At 32.4% G+C, this 18973-nt stretch overlaps 1 protein-coding gene across 9 annotated transcripts in view; it reads right to left on the reverse strand.

Annotated features, from left to right (window-relative positions):
- Window positions 1-18973, reverse strand: part of DGKH (diacylglycerol kinase eta) — a 217618-nt gene that overhangs the window by 69076 nt on the left and 129569 nt on the right. For all 9 annotated transcript variants that reach the window (XM_031958432.1, XM_031958431.1, XM_031958438.1 and 6 more), the window contains 5 exons: window positions 17846-17950; window positions 17428-17560; window positions 5667-5773; window positions 3099-3224; window positions 1348-1450 (listed from right to left, as the gene is read on the reverse strand). In XM_031958432.1, coding sequence (XP_031814292.1) covers window positions 1348-1450; window positions 3099-3224; window positions 5667-5773; window positions 17428-17560; window positions 17846-17950 — 574 coding nt within the window. The remainder of the gene's footprint in view (window positions 1-1347; window positions 1451-3098; window positions 3225-5666; window positions 5774-17427; window positions 17561-17845; window positions 17951-18973) is intronic.

Here is an 18973-nt window from a genome sequence, read left to right on the forward strand (position 1 = left end):
CTATTAGCTGACTATTATCTACTGTTTGAATATTTGAAATAATAAAGTCAACATAAATTAAAGCTCAATTAAATTTTAAAAGGTACGCTTAATGTCTATTGCTTGCATATAGTTAAATTAGAACATACTTTTTTATATTCTAATGTTCAATAGCAAAAGATTTAAAAATACCATAGATAAAAATACCTTTTATGACTGTTTTGTATAGAGGTCAATTAAATGCATTTTTAGACACAGTAATTTATCTCTTCTAGGAACACTGACTTTTTAAAATCACAATGTATATATAGATTTAAGTTTAGTTAACAAGAATTATCTATTATTTAATAAATTATGTTTATCCCTTTTTCAACATTCACCCTTTGTCCAAATAGCTATTCTTTAATTTTGAATGACCTCACCAAAACTTTGATATAATATGACTCAAGACTGTATATATTTAAATATAATATAATTTAATTATATTCTTTGAAAATGATAAACCATTTTCAAAAATATAAAGCACTATATCAATGCCAGATAATATAATGATGATGATGGTATAGTTAATGTCTTATATGAATAATATAAGATTGAAATATTTTTATGTATCTATATAACTAGCTCGATAGATAGATAGATAGATAGAAGAAGCACAGTGCCTAATACAGAGAGCAAGTCTCAGAATTAGGAAGCCCTGGCTTCAACCTTCACCTCGAAATATACCGGCCATGTAACCAGGTTAAGTCCTATAATTCCAAGTGCCATCCCAGGTCATTTTCTAAGATTAAAAATTGTACAGCAACTGATGATTTGCATTGGTACAGGGAGTTTCCTCAACTAAACGTACCCTATACTCACAATTCCATTAAAAAACACAATATAAATAATACAATCATATAATTTGTTTAAGCTTTAATGCAAGTGGTTAGTAGTATCTATAAAGAACAAAGGTACTTAGTTCTATATTTTGCATTTAGAAACAAGTTGTGCTATTCTTAAAAATTAAATGGAAATTATATAATACTTCATAATTTAAGTTAAAAATAACCCCCAAAATCATGCAGTCAGGTTTTTTCCATAGTTCCTTTCAAGCAATAACCAATAATGATCTTATTTTAACTATTAAAATGAATTAGGGAACAAATAATACTTATGAAAATTTCACAGAAAAGTAACAAAATTTTAGAATTTTAATGTTTCTATCGATTCATAATTTATAGAGCATCTTTCTGCTTAAATGGTTTAGAAGAAAGGACAGAGAAACTAATTTTGTAATAAATAATGACAACTGTATTGATTAACAAAAACATGCATATATACAATAATTTATGTCAAAAAACACACATAAATTATACCATTACATACCATCAGAATCTATGCTGTTCAGTGCAATCGGGGGTATGATAGATACCTTACATTGGTCAAGTGGACATTTATAAGGAAACAAATCTTTGCAGGCAGTGTGTACCTAATAACAAATGAAGTTTAATAAATACCCAGTAAAAGATATTCAATTCCCTAACAACTAACAATATATATTACAAAATTAGATGAGCACACATCACAAAAAAATCTAACCATTGGTAATAGATTCTAGTTCAAGGACATCCCATGCAATATCAAGTTATAGCTGCAAGAAGATCAATAATTTGATAATTAGCATCCTTTTCAATATCTGCTATTCAAGAACAACCTCCCATCACCCCTAATTTACCTTAAAACTTCACTAAAGACTTTGAGAACACTCTATTTATTCATTACATTTATGCCAAGTGAGATGCTTAACCTAAGGTCATAGTTTTATCATGTACAAGATAAAAAGCTACCTAATCACCATATAAAATTTCCAAAAGAGAAAATAAATAAAAATTAGGAGATGGTGGCTAGAAGAGAAGCAATATTTCACTATATAAGGACAAAAATCAGATTATTTAGACCTAGACCTTAGATATTGAAATGACTAACAATTCATAAGACTTATGTGGTTTAAAAGAGTTTATGTACAAGATCCCCTGAGATCACGAGGATGTGTGTCTGAGGGTGTGTCCCCATCTAAAAGCAGGAGCCTTTAAAAATAGGCTTGAGTTTTTTTTTTTAATCAGTCCTTTTTTTGTTGTTGAAATACTCCCTCACCTTACCCTCACTTTCAGATTGAATTGCAACAAAGAAAAAAAGTGAAAATACTCAATTCAACAAATGATTCTAATAATTTAGGACATCTCAATTAGCCCTTTAAATTAATAATAAATGTGGGAACTCCACAACTCAGAGTCACAGTTGTAGTGTGAAATACTTAGAATATTATACCTTTTCATTCAAGTTTGTATAAAATATTGAAAAATAACAAAAAAAGAATACTGGTTACTGGAAGAAATTAATATAGAAGTAAAAGAACACTTTGAGGGAAATTGTGATAAAAATTAAAGTAATTCTGATCTTTATATATAATTTTTACAACTAGTCTACCATCAAACTTTGTATTTCAAAAGTATCACATTGAAATCTAAAAATAATGCTTGAAAAAAACAGATCACTACAACTAGTCATAGCAAAGGCTGTCATTCTAGAATTATTTGGAAATATCCGAATCAGCAAAGATATATAATACAGAGATAATAAGTCCTTCATGCCTTTATATACTTTATCAAGAATTGTTGTAGTTTAAAAAAATTTTCATCACTTGATGTACACATTCTAGTGACAGGCTTCTGTACATTTAGAATAGTTGTCTGACAACAAGTATAATCTGTTTTAGGGGATTAAGTTTTTCCAGGAGGATTGCATATAACATGACTTGTGTACCCATTAAGAACCCAAGATCCCCCTTATATCACCATATGTTATCATATTAGAACTGGAATAGAGGAAAAACTCCTTAATGCAAAGGGTAATCTATATCCACACAAAACATACAATCTATAACTTATTATAAATATATTTATAACGGTTTTAGATAGTAATGAGCAATTCATACTCAAATAGGAACTCAGCAATGGATCAGGTTTTCTGTCTTGTTTATAAATTAAAGAGAAAATATGAAAACAACACTCAATGAGAAATACAAAAATGAAAACAGATTTCTAGGACCATTGTACCCCACAGAAAGAAATGCCTACCATAGCTTTACACCAAAGGCACTTCCAGTCTTGGAGACGTAGGACGCTGCCACAGGTCTTATCACAGACTGCACATTTGGCACTGACGGGCAAGTTGCCTTCTAACCACTGATGGGGCATGGCTATCTGTGGGGCAAGGGGGAAGAGGGAAGATTGAATTAGATAGCAGAGAAGCAGATAAAACAAACTCAAAATTTAGTAATAACTCACATCAATCCCCCTTTTAAATTAATGCTATAAGTTATCTAGATTAAGAAGTATTATTCCAAAAGAAGAAGAAGAAGAAAAAGAACTAGAAAAACTAGAAGAAAGAAGTAGCAATCAAGTGCAATGACTTTATAAATAGCATCTTTAGACATGAAAACATAATCCATACTTTGTATGCTATGCACCAAATATTTCTATCAAAAAAAATACTTTTCTAAATTCTAGTCTTTTTATTAATATCTATGTCCACACACTGTAGGAAGCAATGTTATCTTTGAACATGAAGGGATATATGTACACATAAATATATATGCACATAGCTTTACAAAAAGAAGAAAGAATTTTACACTCTTACTTCACATGTGCAAGAAGGGTCAATTCTTTGCTATCATGTAGGTTATCTCCTACATGATATTATTAGTGCTTATAAATAGAATCATTTAATATGGATAAATAGTATGTATAATTTATTATATAGTGCACTCCTAATATACACATGAAGAAAAGCATTACACTCACAGGGGAAAAATGAGTAGCAATGAAAATGAAAAGTTGAGATTTCTAAAAGTTTTTTTTATTACTCTTCTTTAAAAAAAAGGCTTGATTTAAAGGCAATTTGTGTTAATGTAAGAATTGTAAGAAAATGAGCAAATTATCTTTATAATCTAGAACATATGCTTTATTAATCTAACTTAAAAATTAAAACAATCTTTAAAGTTGTCATTTCTATTTATTAAATTCTAACAGGTAATAACAGGTAGATAAATAAAGATAGCTACTTAAATTTTTAAAATATTTTAAATGGTCACTTCTATTTATTAAATTCTAACAGATGACTGGGCTTATATCCCAAAGAGATTATAAAGAAGGGAATGGGACCTGTATGTGCACGAATGTTTGTGGCAGCCCTTTTTGTAGTGGCTAGAAACTGGAAACTGAATGGATGTCCATCAGTTGGAGAATGGCTGAATAAATTGTGGTATATGAATATTATGGAATATTACTGTTCTGTAAGAAATGACCAACAGGATGATTTCAGAAAGGCCTGGAGAGACTTACACGAACTGATGCTGAGTGAAATGAGCAGGACCAGGAGATCATTATATACTTCAACAACAATACTATATGATGACCAGTTCTGATGGACCTGGCCATCCTCAGCAATGAGATCAACCAAATCATTTCCAATGGAGCAGTAATGAACTGAACCAGCTACGCCCAGAGAAAGAACTCTGGGAGATGTCTAAAAACCATTACATTGAATTCCCAATCCCCATATTTATGCCCACCTGCATTTTTTATTTCCTTCACAAGCTAATTGTACAATATTTCAGAGTCTGATTCTTTTTGTAGCAAAATAACGTTTTGGTCATGTATACTTATTGTGTATCTAATTTATATTTTAATGTATTTAACATCTACTGGTCATCCTGACATCTAGGGGAGGGGGTGGGGGGTAAGAGGTGAAAAATTGGAACAAGAGGTTTGGCAATTGTTAACGCTGTAAAGTTACCCATGCATATAACCTGTAAATAAAAGGCTATTAAATAAAAAAAAATTTCTAACAGATGATAACAGGTAGATAAATATAGGTAGCTGGTTCAAAGCTAGTTCTTTAAGATACGCAAAATATTTCTTATGTTTTCACATTTGATCTTGGGGTTCAGTTAGAATGGCAGAAAATTAGTAAATATTTAATAATGCATGGTTGGTAAACTAATTGGCACATTTCTAAATATGAATTAGCTGGGAATAAGAAACAGCAACTAAACTCCTTTTTTTTTTTAACCCTTTGCCTCTAAGACAGATATGAATGATTCCTTAAAAACACCTCCCACAAAATCCTCCCCATTTTAAGCACTGCTCAGGAGTCTGCTATCCTCAGAATCTCCAGAGCTAGCAGGTAGAGCTAATCTATGCCTGCACAGGAAAAAAATACACAACAGGCTAAAAGAAAACACATGAGCAAAATTGTCTTGCCTTTTTCATCAAACCATAAGCAAATGGGCAAATACTACTACTCCATTACACAACATATCTCTTTCCTAACTTCCCTCAGAAATATTTCTTCAAGATCTCAAAATGTTCAGAGAAAGCTGAGAAGAAGCTAAAAATAAAAAAAATAAAAATTAATAGTAGTAATAACCACATCTTGATTTCATAACAAAATGGATGCTTGATGAAAGCAGAGATATTGCTCCATCAAAAGAATCGGTTTCCCAAAGAATTCAGATAGTAAAGTGACTCTTATTGAATCTAGTAATAATTACCCTCACTTAATTCTGAATTCTATTTACCCATGCAGAAAACATGCATTTCTTGCTGTAGAAATAATGTAAAACAGGCAAAGTAGAAACTTACACCATCTTCATCCTCAATGATGTCTTTCCCAATGGAAGCTAGAGTGGTCCATTTGCAGTTATTTGTTGCTCTCACTGCACATCTTTTGTGTGCTTTAAATTTACACACTAAAAAGAAAATATATGTACACATCAATCATTCCTTGTTTTTTAAAAGTATCAAATGCAAATTATTCCATGAAATTAACTTCAAAAGACACTAGAAAAATCCATATAATTCTGATATGAAATCTAATTATACTTTTGTCATTTTACATAGTCATCACATTATGTATGTACTCATGCCTATACACTTAAAATTAACGTTTCCATTTACATAGTACTTCACAAAATCCTACCTTGTACAAGGATGCTATGAAATTAAGTAGTTCAAGTATTATTATTCCCATTTTACAGAAGAAAAAACTGAAGCTCAGAAGTGAAATGATTTTTTCAAGGTCAAACAGTTAAGCAAGCATTGAAACCCAAATTTCAGGTCAGCTCTTAGGGCTTCCTGTGTATGATGCCATTGCTATTTCATCACATTACTTTTTTAGGAAGCTAGTATCAGAATATAAACATGCCATACTGTTTAAGGGGGACCTAGAAAAGAAATACACAATTAACTCTCATTTTATCTGATTTAAAAGAAAGGAGGGAATTACTTTTTTTTAGGGAGATAAATGAGAAGAAATTGCAAATTTATTAGAAAAATTAAGGAATGACTTTTTGCAAGTATGTCAGAAAAAATAAATGAATCTCAGGGATAATTAATAGAAACATGATCAGGAGCTGGAAAGTGTTACAATTTAAAGTCATTATTCTGATTGATAGGCATGATGATGCAATTCTGCCACTAAGTTAATCACTGCAAAAAATCACACTAGGGCATGACACCCAGGACTATAAGCAAAAACTAAAGTCAGTTGATCAATGAGCATTTATTAGGCACCCACAATGGACAAAGCACTGAGCTTTGTGCTTGAAAGACAAAATATCTAGCAAGAAAAGACACAGATCCATATATGTATATATTTGTGCATGTATTTATGTGTGTACATATATCTCAGTATAAACAAAATAGGATAGCTAAGTGACAATGGATGGACTACCAGAAATACAAATATCATAAATAAATGTATTTGGGATACCTAGGTGGTACAGTGGATAGAGTGTTAGATCTGGAGTCAGGAAAATTTGTCTTCAAGTTTCAAATGTGGCTTCAGACACTCACAATATGTGTGACTCTGGACAAGTCACTTAATCTTGTTTGCCTCATTTTCCTCATCTGTAAAATGAGCTGGAGAAGAAAATGACAAACTACCCCAGTATCTTTGCCAAGAAAACTCCAAATGGGACCATGGAGAGTCAGATATGACTGAAAACGACTGATTAAAAATGACAAAGTAAATACAAGGTGACTTGGAGGAGAAGGCATTGACGTCATGAAAGGCTTCCAGTAGATATGTTGCTTAAGCTAAGTCTTGAAGAAAGGTAGGGATTCTAAGAGGCAAGAGGAAGGAAAGTGTGCAGGAGGGACAGCCTGTGCAAAAGCACAGAGATGAGAGAAGTCCAAGTGAGAGGTTCACTAAGAGAGTCAGTTTTAACTTTGTGTACCTGGCTGCTTAGTCCAGTGCCTGCCAAATAAGAGGTGCTTAATAAATGTGTGTGGAATTGACTGAGAGGTTAGTGTTAGCTGTACTGCCATATGTATATATGAAAGGAAGAAACGTGTGACAAAGTTGGAAAGGTTGGATGAAGTTAGATGGCAGAGGACTTTAAATCTTATAAAAGGGAATTTGTATTTGATCCTGAAGATAATAGGAAGCACATGGTAAGGCTTCAGTGGAGAATAAAAACATAAGGCAAGCCCCAAAGATTTCATTTCTCCAGGCTACTTAATAATTTTTTTTGAAGTTCATAAAGAAGTCTTCTCTAGAGTTAACCCTATCAGGTTCCCTTTTCTTTCTTACTCTGCTCTATGAGGGCCCCATGGGTTCATGTCCCAGTTCCACTGGGCTATTTGCTTACCAGGGAAGCAGAGAACAGAATTATAAAGCATTCCTGTTATAAGGGACCTTGGAGCTCAAATTATCTAATCCCTTCTCCTCCAGGCTATAGATGAGAAAGTTCAGGGATAGAGAGATTTGGTTACTTGGCTACTAATTAGTAAATGGCAGAACTGCAACATGTCCCCAAGACTAATGCTTTGAAGTCCAGCAATCTTGCTTGCTGTTAGAACACACAAACAATGGTCTCTGTGTTCATGAATCAGAGGAGGGGAGAGAAAGCACTGTCACTACAGCGTCCAGATGATTTGGGCAAGGGCAGCAGTCAAATGAAGAAACTGAGGAGGAATCCTCATTGCAAAGAAAAGTCAGGAATTCTGTGGAAGGAGAATGATGGGGAAGACTACAACTGTGGGACCATGAAAATCATTTTTAAAAAATCCTAAAAAGAGATTTTTTTTTCAGTTCTGGGACTAAAAGAATCCTAGGAAACTTTTGTTGTGGAATTTGCAGGGCTAAATAGATATTTATCAGTTTGGATTTTTAAAAAAAATATAATCAATCTCTCTTTCTATGTGTCTCTCTGTCTCTGTTTCTTTCTGTCTCTCTCTTGCTCTTGCGCGCACTCTCTCTCTCTCTCTGTCTCGCTCTTGCTCTCTCTCTTTCTATCTCTGTCTCTGTCTCACTCTTGCTCTCTCTCTCTCTTTCTATCTCTGTCTCTGTCTCGCTCTTGCTCTCTCTCTGTCTGTCTGTCTGTATTTCTCTCTCTCTCTCTCTCTCTCTCTCTCTCTCTCTCTCTCTCGCTCTCGCTCTCTCTTTCTCTGTCTCCCTTTCCCTTTCTGTTGCCTCCCTATCTCTCTTTCTGAGATGATGATATGACTTCATTGCTAACCTTTGGGGAACAGAACAGCACTGGAGGGTGTCCTAATGCTTCTAGATTGTAAAGGTGATTAAGCAACTACTAGGAAGGAAAGAAGAATCCTTCCAAGGGACAGAGAGAACAATCAGTCAGTTGTCAATCAATAAGCATTTATTAAATACCTACTACATGCCAAGAATTGTGCTGACTGATGAGAATATAAAGAGGAACAAAACACACCCAGCTCTTAGGCAGCTCAGAATCTAATGGGAGAGACCACAAGCAAACAACTACTTAAGAAAAAAGCTTTATCCACTTTAAACTGGAGATGATCAATACAGGGAAGGCATTAGCATAAAGAGGGAATCAGAGTCTGGATCCACTGGTTCAGAATAAGTAGGCAATCCTCAGGAGTACTGGCACAAAAAAAGCCAACTATAATATATTAACATGTCAATATACAGTAAGAAAGGTACAAATTGTTATAGAATTTTAAAGGCTGGGGAAAGGGAATAATGTATTGTAAATCAATTGCTTGCTTGTGACCTCTCCCACTAGACTGTAAGCTCCTTAAAAGCAGGAACTATCTTTTCTCTTTCTTTATATCCCCAGTGCTTAAGAAATGTTTGGCATTTGAGTTCAAATTTGAAGGCAATATATTAATTAAGCAGAACAATGGGGTGGAAGGAGCAAGGAAAAGGCCTTCTAGATAGAAGGAATAATAAGTAATAAAAGCATAGAGATACATGGCAGGTACAGAAAACCACAAGAAGGTATTTGCCCAAAGCAGTGTCAGAAGAAGAATAATGAAAGATTAAACTGGAAAGAGATGTTGGAAGTGAATCAGTGAGGGATGATTTCAAAACCCAACAAAACAATCTTCTGGCTGCGGAAGCATTTATTAAGTACTTTTGTTAAGTACTGTGCTAAGTGCTTTGCAAATATCTCATTTGATCTTTACTACAACCCTAGGAGATAGATGCTATTATTACTCACATTTTAAGTTAAGAAAACTGGGGCAGACAGAGCTTGAATCACTTGCTCAGGATCACAAAGTTACTAAGGTCCTGAAGCTAAATTTGAATTCAGATCTTCAGGACTAGCACTCTTTCCATTTTGCCACCTAAGTGCCTACAGATGGCTATCTGGGTTGGTTCAGACAGTCAGACAATACTACCTACAACAAAAAATAAATAACTAGCCATAAAATATCTGTATTTGAATATACATTACAGTAACAGAGGGATATTTATCCTTCTAAGCAGTCACCATCATTCGTTTTATCATCCTCATAGCCTTTAGGCAATTAAAGGAGAAGCAAGTTTAATAAATTATTATCAGTTCACAAAGTTAAGGAATTCTATCAATACTGAAAAAACAAGCTTGTGTATTTTTTTTTGGGGGGGGGGATCTAAATCTGTGATTTCAAGAATATAGGGAACTCTTTATTCCTATATTTATAGAAAAACTATGCATTGGAACATCGTTTTAGAGAACTGCCCAGGATAGTAATATTGTTAATAATTTTCATTGTTTAGGATACTTCAGAAGATGATTTTTGTTTCTAGCCTCTTACCTATAAAAATATTTTAAAGCTACTATTAGAATGACAGCTACACAATAATCATCTTCCTCTATCTAAAACAGGAATACAAACATCAAAAGATTCGAGAATAAGTCAGGGTCTTCTGAAAGATATATGAACCATAATCAGATAACATTAAAACAAATGAATGAATGAATAAAAGGATATTAAAGTTTCTGCTCTGATTTCTAATTCCATTTTTCCTTTATGTTCAGAAGAAACTCCTATTACATGTTGCTATTTCACGGAGCAGTCCAGTTTTTTAAATACTGGAAATTCTTTACTTTTAGCATAATGTGATATATTCTGGAAAACATACTACACAACTAAAAATTTCTGCATAATTCTGTACAACTTTACCATCTAACCTACACATTTTATGCAGAAAACAAATATCTTAATATTTAGATGTGTGTATAAAGCAATACCACCCTAAGCATGCTCAGTTTTGAGCAGATTAGAAAGAGAATGAAAGATGGTGAGAAGTGACATATAGGACTACTCTATTATTACAATGATTATTTTCATCTAGGATTTCTATGTATAGAAATTGAAGTTGTAGGTCATATATACAAAGCAATTCAATAACAAATATATAGGTAATAGTCCCTAGTCTCTAAGATTTCACTCAAAAGGTTCTAAAAGATAACAAGGGACATAGCCTCAATGCTTTCATCATTTAACATACAGATTATTAAAACCAAGCCAGTTTTTTCAAAAAGAAAGTATCTCATGATAAAGTTCATGATCTAAAAACTGAAGGAAGAATAGTACTTTATTAGCTGTGGGTAGCATCCGATTATATTGTTGGCTGTTAAATGAAATTTTAAAAGCAAATTAATTAAATTTGCTAAAATATTTCTTCCAACTTTTAGAAGTATTTCTTCTTTTTAAAAATATATTTATTTACTTTGTTAAACATTTCCCAATTATATATAAACAAATATTTAACATTAATTTTTTTTTTAATTCTGAATTCTAAATTCTCCTCTTTCTAGCCCCTCTCCTACCCCTTGGGAAGACAAGCAATATTATAATGATTATATACTTCTTTCTCTGGAGGTAGAAAGCATTTTTCATGATAGGTCTTTAGGAATTGTCTCGATCAGAGTAGCTAACTCAGTTTATCATCACGACAATATTGATGTTCCTTTTGCAAGGTTCTCCTAGTTCTGGTCCCTTCACTTTACATAGATTTCTATAAGACTTCCAAGGTTTTCTGTGAAACCATCTTGCTCATCATTTCTTATAATATAATAAATATAATAAAAATATATAATATAATAAATAATATATTATAATAAATAAAATAATATTCCATCACAATCACATACTTCAATGTGTTCAGCTTTTTCCCAATTAATGAGCAAGTCAATTTGCCTCTTCCCTCCTCCCAAGATATACATTAAAAAAACATAAACATACAAAATTTTTCAGAAGACCTGAAATTAGATAAATAAATAATCTGCAGGTGATCCTTGACACAAAAAATTCTCTTTGTCATCATTAAGCTTTAGATTATGATATAAAGCTATTATGAAATAATAATAATTCAAGGAGGACCCAAAGTAAAAAAAAAAAAATGTTAATTTCCAAAGATCCCATAAATCAAGAACACCTTGTGAGTAATGCTACCTTGACACACTCAAAAGGTAAACTTCAGTGTCTTGTAGGATTTCATGAAATTTCCTAAGGGTCCAAGAATACTAATAAGCAATATGTCACAGCTTCTAAAATGAGATCAGAAAAAATAATTAAGGAGGTAACTTGATTGCAAAAGCTTCAAAAAACAGTTCCAACGTGGGGCCGCTAGGAGGGGCAGTGGATAGAGCACCAGCCCTAAAGTCAGAAAAACCTGAGTTCTAATTTGACCTCAGACACTTAACACTTCCTAACTGTGTGACCCAGGCAAGTCACTTAACCCCAATTGCCTCAGCAAAAAAAAAAAAAAAAAATTGTTCCAATGAAGACATTTTGATCAAGTAAAGAAAACTCCTTTGTTTATAGGATATAATTTTTTACTGAATGAAGGTTCTAGGTGTCCTGCTTTTAGTAGTACCATAGTTTCCTTTAGTATTAAATGTCTAAGCAATTATATAATCAGTTTCTTTCAAGCTTACTTCTCTCCAAATAATGTAAATTGCTTAACAGAATTCAGATGACAAAATTCATCAATAGAGTACCCTATTTATTCTAGTCAAAACATTTTCTTTAATTTGGGAAGTGAGAAAGGGCAATAGGACCTTTGATCCAGATTGAAATAAATTATTCACCTCCTAGAAAGTGCATTGACTTTTTTAGACTGGTAAATAAACTTAAACTACATGTTTAATAAATAAAGTAACAATTTTAAAAATCCTACAAATTTGGAAGACTTGATATGCCTTCCCCAAATCTGTTTTGAAAGTAATCAGATCCATAATGCAACTTGAGGGTACAAAACTTCATAAATTTTGCCGTTTACAACCTGAGTCTTTTTATAAATTCCCACATGTAATAATAAATCACTTGACAGAAAGATCTATAGTAATGTTGGATTGCAGGCTGCAGTTCATAATTTAAAACCACTCATCTAATGATTAAAATCAAGAGACTATTACAGTATAATAACTCAATTATAAGGCACCATCTATTATAGACTACTTGAGATAATTTTGACTTCTAGATCAACAACAAAAAGGGCTATAATATGTTTATAAATGAAAGTCAGCAGAGTGTAGTGAATAGAAGGCTAGTTTGGGATCAAAAAGAGCAGAACTCATTTTCTACTCTCTCACTATCTGTAGCCACAGGAAATTCACTTAGAATTTGCTTAGTCTCAGTTTCCTCATTTGCAAAATGAGGTTAATGATATTATAGTACTTATATCCCAAAGTTGTTGTGAGTTTCAAATGAGATAAAATATAAAGGATGTAGCAAACATTAAATCATCATCATCATCATTATTATTATTATTGTTACTAATGTCATGGACAATTAAGTTTAAAATTCAATGCCTCCAAAAGAAAATTTGATTTTATTTAATCATTTTCAATGAATGCTATTCTCAGTGTAACACAATGAACTTGGGTTCAAGTCCCAGCTCAGATGCTTACTAACTGTATCACCCTGGTCAAGTCACTTAATCTATTTAAATCTTAAGTTTCCTCCATTATAAAATGGAGATAATGATAGTGGCTACTTCACAATGTCATTGTGACTATAAAGTAAGAAAATACAGGTACAGTTCTTTTGTAAACTTCAATGAAGTTTGTAATTTGATCTATTATTATAATTCTAATTCATCAATCAAGTAATAAGCCAAAATCATACCAATAAAAACATTAACAAGATTAATTTAGTTTTACTGTTATACCAATCCAAATTTCAAAGAGATATTTTACAAAACTAGATAGAATAACAACAAAATTCATCTAGAGAAACAAAGATCTAGCATATCTAGGAAAATGAATATGAAACAATAGTCATAAAAACTATCATCAATACACTGACATTGTACAAGGTACATCAATGAAACAAATTAACTAAAGGAGAATAATAAACAATGGAACTCAATAAACTAGTGTTTTATAAAGTAGAAAACAAATTATTTGGGCAAGAATTCAGTATTTGATTTTTTTTAATTTCTAGAAAATTGGAAAGCACTTTGGCAGAAATTAATCTTAGACCAATATCCCAATAAATTCTAAATGGATACCTTATCTTAGTATTAAAGATAATAATATTTTTTAAAAATTGAAAGACATGTCATAGAGAAGCTTTTCATAGCTATTCTTACTCTTAATGAAACAAGAGGTAGATGGTTAACTTCCAGTTACATGAAATTGAAAAACTTCTGAACAAACAAAATTAATGAACCTAGAAGGCAGAATCTTTGTATCACATTTCTCATATAAAAGTATGGTAAGAAAGATATATAAACTACAACATGTATATTCACATACATGTATCTGTATATATACACGTGTTTATGTATGTATGTATTTCCGATAACCAAGTAGTCAAACAAAAGATAGAACAAATAGTTCTCAAAAGAATTATAATCTATTGGGGCAGCTGTGGATAGAGCACCAGCCCTGAAGTCAGGAGGACTATTCTTCCTATTTGCCCTGGTGATTTGGAATACCATGTATGAGGTATGGGCTAAGTATGCTGCTAAGGAGCCCTGAAATAGAGTAGGCTGATGGTGGATTCCTCCTCCCCAAGCTCACTGGCAGCCTGAGCATGCTGCTGCTGGACATCATCCTCTTAGTTCAATTCCTCATCTATAAAAAGTGATGCTTCTTCCTCGGGATAGAGCCTGTGTGCCAAGGGCAAGTCAAAGATGTCCAAAAGATGGAGAGGAACTTGGAAGGGAAATAGTGCTGCTGCCTACCCACTAGCTGGGATGTATTTAAGTACTAAGAAGGGAGCTTGAGATGGGAAGAAGTAGAGAATCCCTCCTGCCTTCAGCTGCTTTACTTGACTGAGTCTTCTGCTCTGAGATCTCTGAAAGTTTCCCTGAGTCTACTCTCCCCAGTCCTCCTTCTCCAAAAATCATATCACTGGCCCCCAACTGAAGGCTTCCGGACAGAGCAGGATGGCCAGGAATTTGTGATGGAAGAATTAGGTCCTTTTCCAATGAGGAACACCTAGTTCAGAGGGAATAGTGGAAAACAGCACTGGATAAGTAGAATTGAATTATGGCAGTCCAGAAAGAATTTAAACTTGATTTTTGTAGTCAGTAAAAAAAGTCAAGAGAGTGAAATGATGAATGTTAAGAATTAATATGGCAGAAATATTCAGGATGAGTGAGAGTCAGTGAATGAGAAAAAGTGGAGTCCCTATAATTTGTAGAAGTGTCCCTTTTACTCAAAAATAAGTCATTGTTTTCAGCTTTCAGTTATACAAATCTTTTAACTTAAATTAGGGATAAGGGAAAGATAGACCTGTGTTTTCATTAGTTTAGGAAATTCCTTTATGAAAAAAACATCCTTTCTTGGGGGAAAAAAAAATCACTTGCAATTTGTAGTCTTAGAATATACCTTCAGGCCATCCCTCAGTAGAGTTGTACCCACTTCCCTCACTTCCCCAGGTTCATCGACCTTAGTACCCTAGGAATCAGCACAACTTGACTAACAACTTCTCTGTCCCTTATATTTTACCCAGCACCGAATTTTCTAGTAAAACCCTTCCAAGTGAACAGTCAAAATTAAGTATCTCCATATATACAAATATATGTATAGTAGCATTTTTTCTGATGCAAAGAATTGGAAACAAAATGCATGCATATTGATTGGGGGGTAGTTAAAACAAATGATGGTATGTTAATTTTATTAGAATATTATCATGCTATAAGGATGAAAATGATGAATATATAAAGTCATAGAAAGAGTTACATAATCTTATGCAGGGTGAGAAAATCAAAGCAAAAAAAATAATATACACAGTGATTTTTATTGAGTCAGTTTAGTCATGTCTTCTTGACCCTATTTGGTATTTTCTTGGCAAAAATACCAAAATAATTTACCAGAAGTTTCCTCCCTAGCTCATCTTACAGCTGGGGAAACTGAGACAAGAGTTAAGTGACTTGCCCACAGTCATATAGCTAACAAATGTCTGAGGTTGGATTTGAACTCAGGAAGATGAACCTTTCTGACTCCAGACCCAATACTTTATCCACTGTACCATCTAGTTGTCCCTATACAATAACTATAACAATGAAAATGAAAAGAACCACAAGTCACTCAAAAAATAAATATTGCAAGTTACAAAAAAGGAACATGTATCTAAAGAAGAGAAATGAGAAGATATCCATCCCCACCTCACTCTTTTGCAAAGATGGGAGGTAATGACTGTGGCACACTTTTCTCTGTGAGAAAAGATGAAGAAAGGATATTGGCAGAAATGCTATTAGTATTTTTTTAAAGATAAAAATGTATTTTTTAAAAGAAAAATAGGCCAAAGATTTTAAAATTTTTAAAGGATTGAAGGAAAGTAAAGATTCATATAGCTAAATATAAATTTTAAAAGAGTTAACACTGTTCTAAACTATAAATAATATCTAGGAAATAATAATCAAATGACCAATAAAAGAACATATTGTATACTCAAGTAGTTCCATAAAAATAGCCATTCAAAAAATTCTCCAAATAACTACTAAAGAAGCAAATTAAAACAATTCTGAGGTTCTACCTCACATCCATCAGATTGTCAAAGCTGACAAAAATGATAAATATTGAAGAAGTTAATGGGAAAACAGGCACATTGATTCATTGATGGTAGAACTGTGAATTGGCCCTGCTCTTTTGGAAAGCAATTTGAAATCCTGTACAAAAAGATACTAAACTATGCATGCCCTCTGACCTAAGAATAATAAATGTTTCTGACTGATTTATTGATCAAATACCACTGTCTATAGCCTAAAGAGAGCAAAGAAAGAGGGAATGTTCCTATAAGTACAAAAATATTTATAGATGTTCTTTTTTGTGAAGGCTAAAAAAATTCCTGGAAGTTAAGGAGATGCCCATCCATTAAAGAATGATTGAGCAAACTGAGACAAAAGATGGTTTCAAAGAGACACACAAAGACCTGTATTAAACGATATCAAATGAAGTCAAAAGAACCAGAATAACAATTTTAAATATAACATCAATATTGTAAAATTGATCATTTTTAAAAGATTTTGATTAAATTATCAATTACAATTCCAGAGATTAACAAAGAAGAATGCTGCACATCACATGACAGAGAAATGAAGAGCTAATATATAAAATAAGAACTGCATTATCAGACATAAACAATATGAGAATTTGTTTTACTTGACTTAAGTAATGGAGGACTGCCTTTCTCTTTCCTTCCTTTCCTCCTTCCTTCTCTCCTTCCAGAGGAAAAGAGAAAAAAAAAAAAAGAAAGCTTCATAATTGAAACAAATCTGTGCATATGTATATTTTAAAAACAAAATGTTGCTATAAAATTGGAAAACAGAAGATTTGCTCAAAAGAAGCTTCCAGTAATTTTGGAGGAGCAATGCTTTCATCCTATTTTGACTTACATTTCTTACACATTGGTCTTTTCCATTTTTATCACATCTTCCTTTAAAACAAATAAATTTCAAAGTTATTCCTACGTGTAGAACACAACTTGACACTAAAATAAACTCTAACCACTAAAGTCAATATTTTATAAAAGCTATGACAATCTCCACCTTCCCTTCTACCCATATGGAATGTTTTTTCTGTCATTAATAGTTTTTTGTTTATTTTAAAGGAGGTAGAAGCTCTTGCATCTTATTCTTACATCTTCAGGACACAATGAAGTGAGAGAAAAAGCCACTGACTGAATATATTACCTTCACAAGACAGGCCATGGGAAGTAACGCCAGAAAGACTCTCTCGGCATACATTACAAAAGGTAGGTCGAGCATGGGAGCAGGCATACCAGTTATGCATCCCTGAGAAATGTTCCACGTTAAACTGTGCCGCCTAGTAAAGGAAAAGTTAAGACAAATTTGCAAGTACCAAATGTGACTATTGACATAATTAGGAGATATGTATATATTGAAAAAAATACAAAAGAAAATGAAAATTAAAAGTGAGATATAAAAATTATAGTACTTTCATTTAAATTATATATACTATACATGTATATATATGCACACAAAATATAGAAATACCCTATCCATATATATTTATTTTAATCTAACAGAACTCTGGTAATTGTTGATTTTGGAACAGCAACATGATACAGTGAAAAGGATTTTATTTTACCTCATAAAGTTCCCTTGACTGTACAGACTTCAGTAAACTAATCCAGTCTTCCATCTCCTTTCTGTTTTCAGCACACAATACCAATCTCCTGAATGGGGTGATTATCTGAAAGAGATTTCTCAATTTAATGATTCCAAATAACAAAAAAGAAATTATAACATCTGCCAAAGCAATTCCATTCTCTACCTCTTTTCTATTCCTTAGTGATGAAAACAAAATGCACTCTATAAACATATATAAAATTTATCTTGAACCATAATGCAATGTTTAAAATATAAAGCTTTTATCTAGGGGTGAAATTACCTTCATTCTTGATCTTTAAGAGTCTCTCTTTGTTATTTACATTATTACTTATCATATTTTTATATGATCTAGTCAAATTGAAAAGCAAAGAAAAAAGTCTGTTTCTTTATAAGGATACATCAAATAAATTTCAAAACAATACTAAATCTTTCTAAAGAATTACATTATGAATGCCTTAAGAATAAATTGTAATAAAGGGGGGGAAAAACAGGTACATCAGTCTGTTTAGTACTTCATTTCTATTGAATTTACTATACCAGTAAGCATTTGGTTTGTAATGAAATAGTATTATTAAGTGGCAATGTTATATCTGGGGTCTATTGACTTGAATTTTAAGCATAGATTTAACTTAATGGAAATTAAAGCCCTGAAGGTCAAGTGAGTAGCATGCAGAAGAAATGGGAAAAAGAAGGCTCTTTCAGCTACTTTGAGTAAAAAAAAAAAAGACGCTTTATTTTCCAAATTACTATCTAATACCATACATTTTTCTTGGTTCACTAATATAAAGCAAACAAACCACATTAAGAAATGTCAGACTTTATGTTATGACAACATGTGCAACTTTGTAAAGAATCCAGATTCCTGAACACTAAACTTCACTTAGAAATCAAAATTAATCTATTTCTGATACAAGATCAGGAAAATACTTAAAAATGGGGGGGGGGGAATCACAATCCAGAACAGAAATTGCTTCAAATTACCAACTAAAATCAAAAGCACATCAATTTAAATGAGCATTTATTATATCTTCATTCAAAAAATCTCTCCATAGCATAATATATTTATTCCATATCTCATGCCTTAGCTTAATTCTACAAAACAAAA

Source organism: Sarcophilus harrisii, chromosome 3 (genome assembly GCF_902635505.1).
Source record: "Sarcophilus harrisii chromosome 3, mSarHar1.11, whole genome shotgun sequence".
Classification (NCBI taxonomy): domain Eukaryota; kingdom Metazoa; phylum Chordata; class Mammalia; order Dasyuromorphia; family Dasyuridae; genus Sarcophilus; species Sarcophilus harrisii.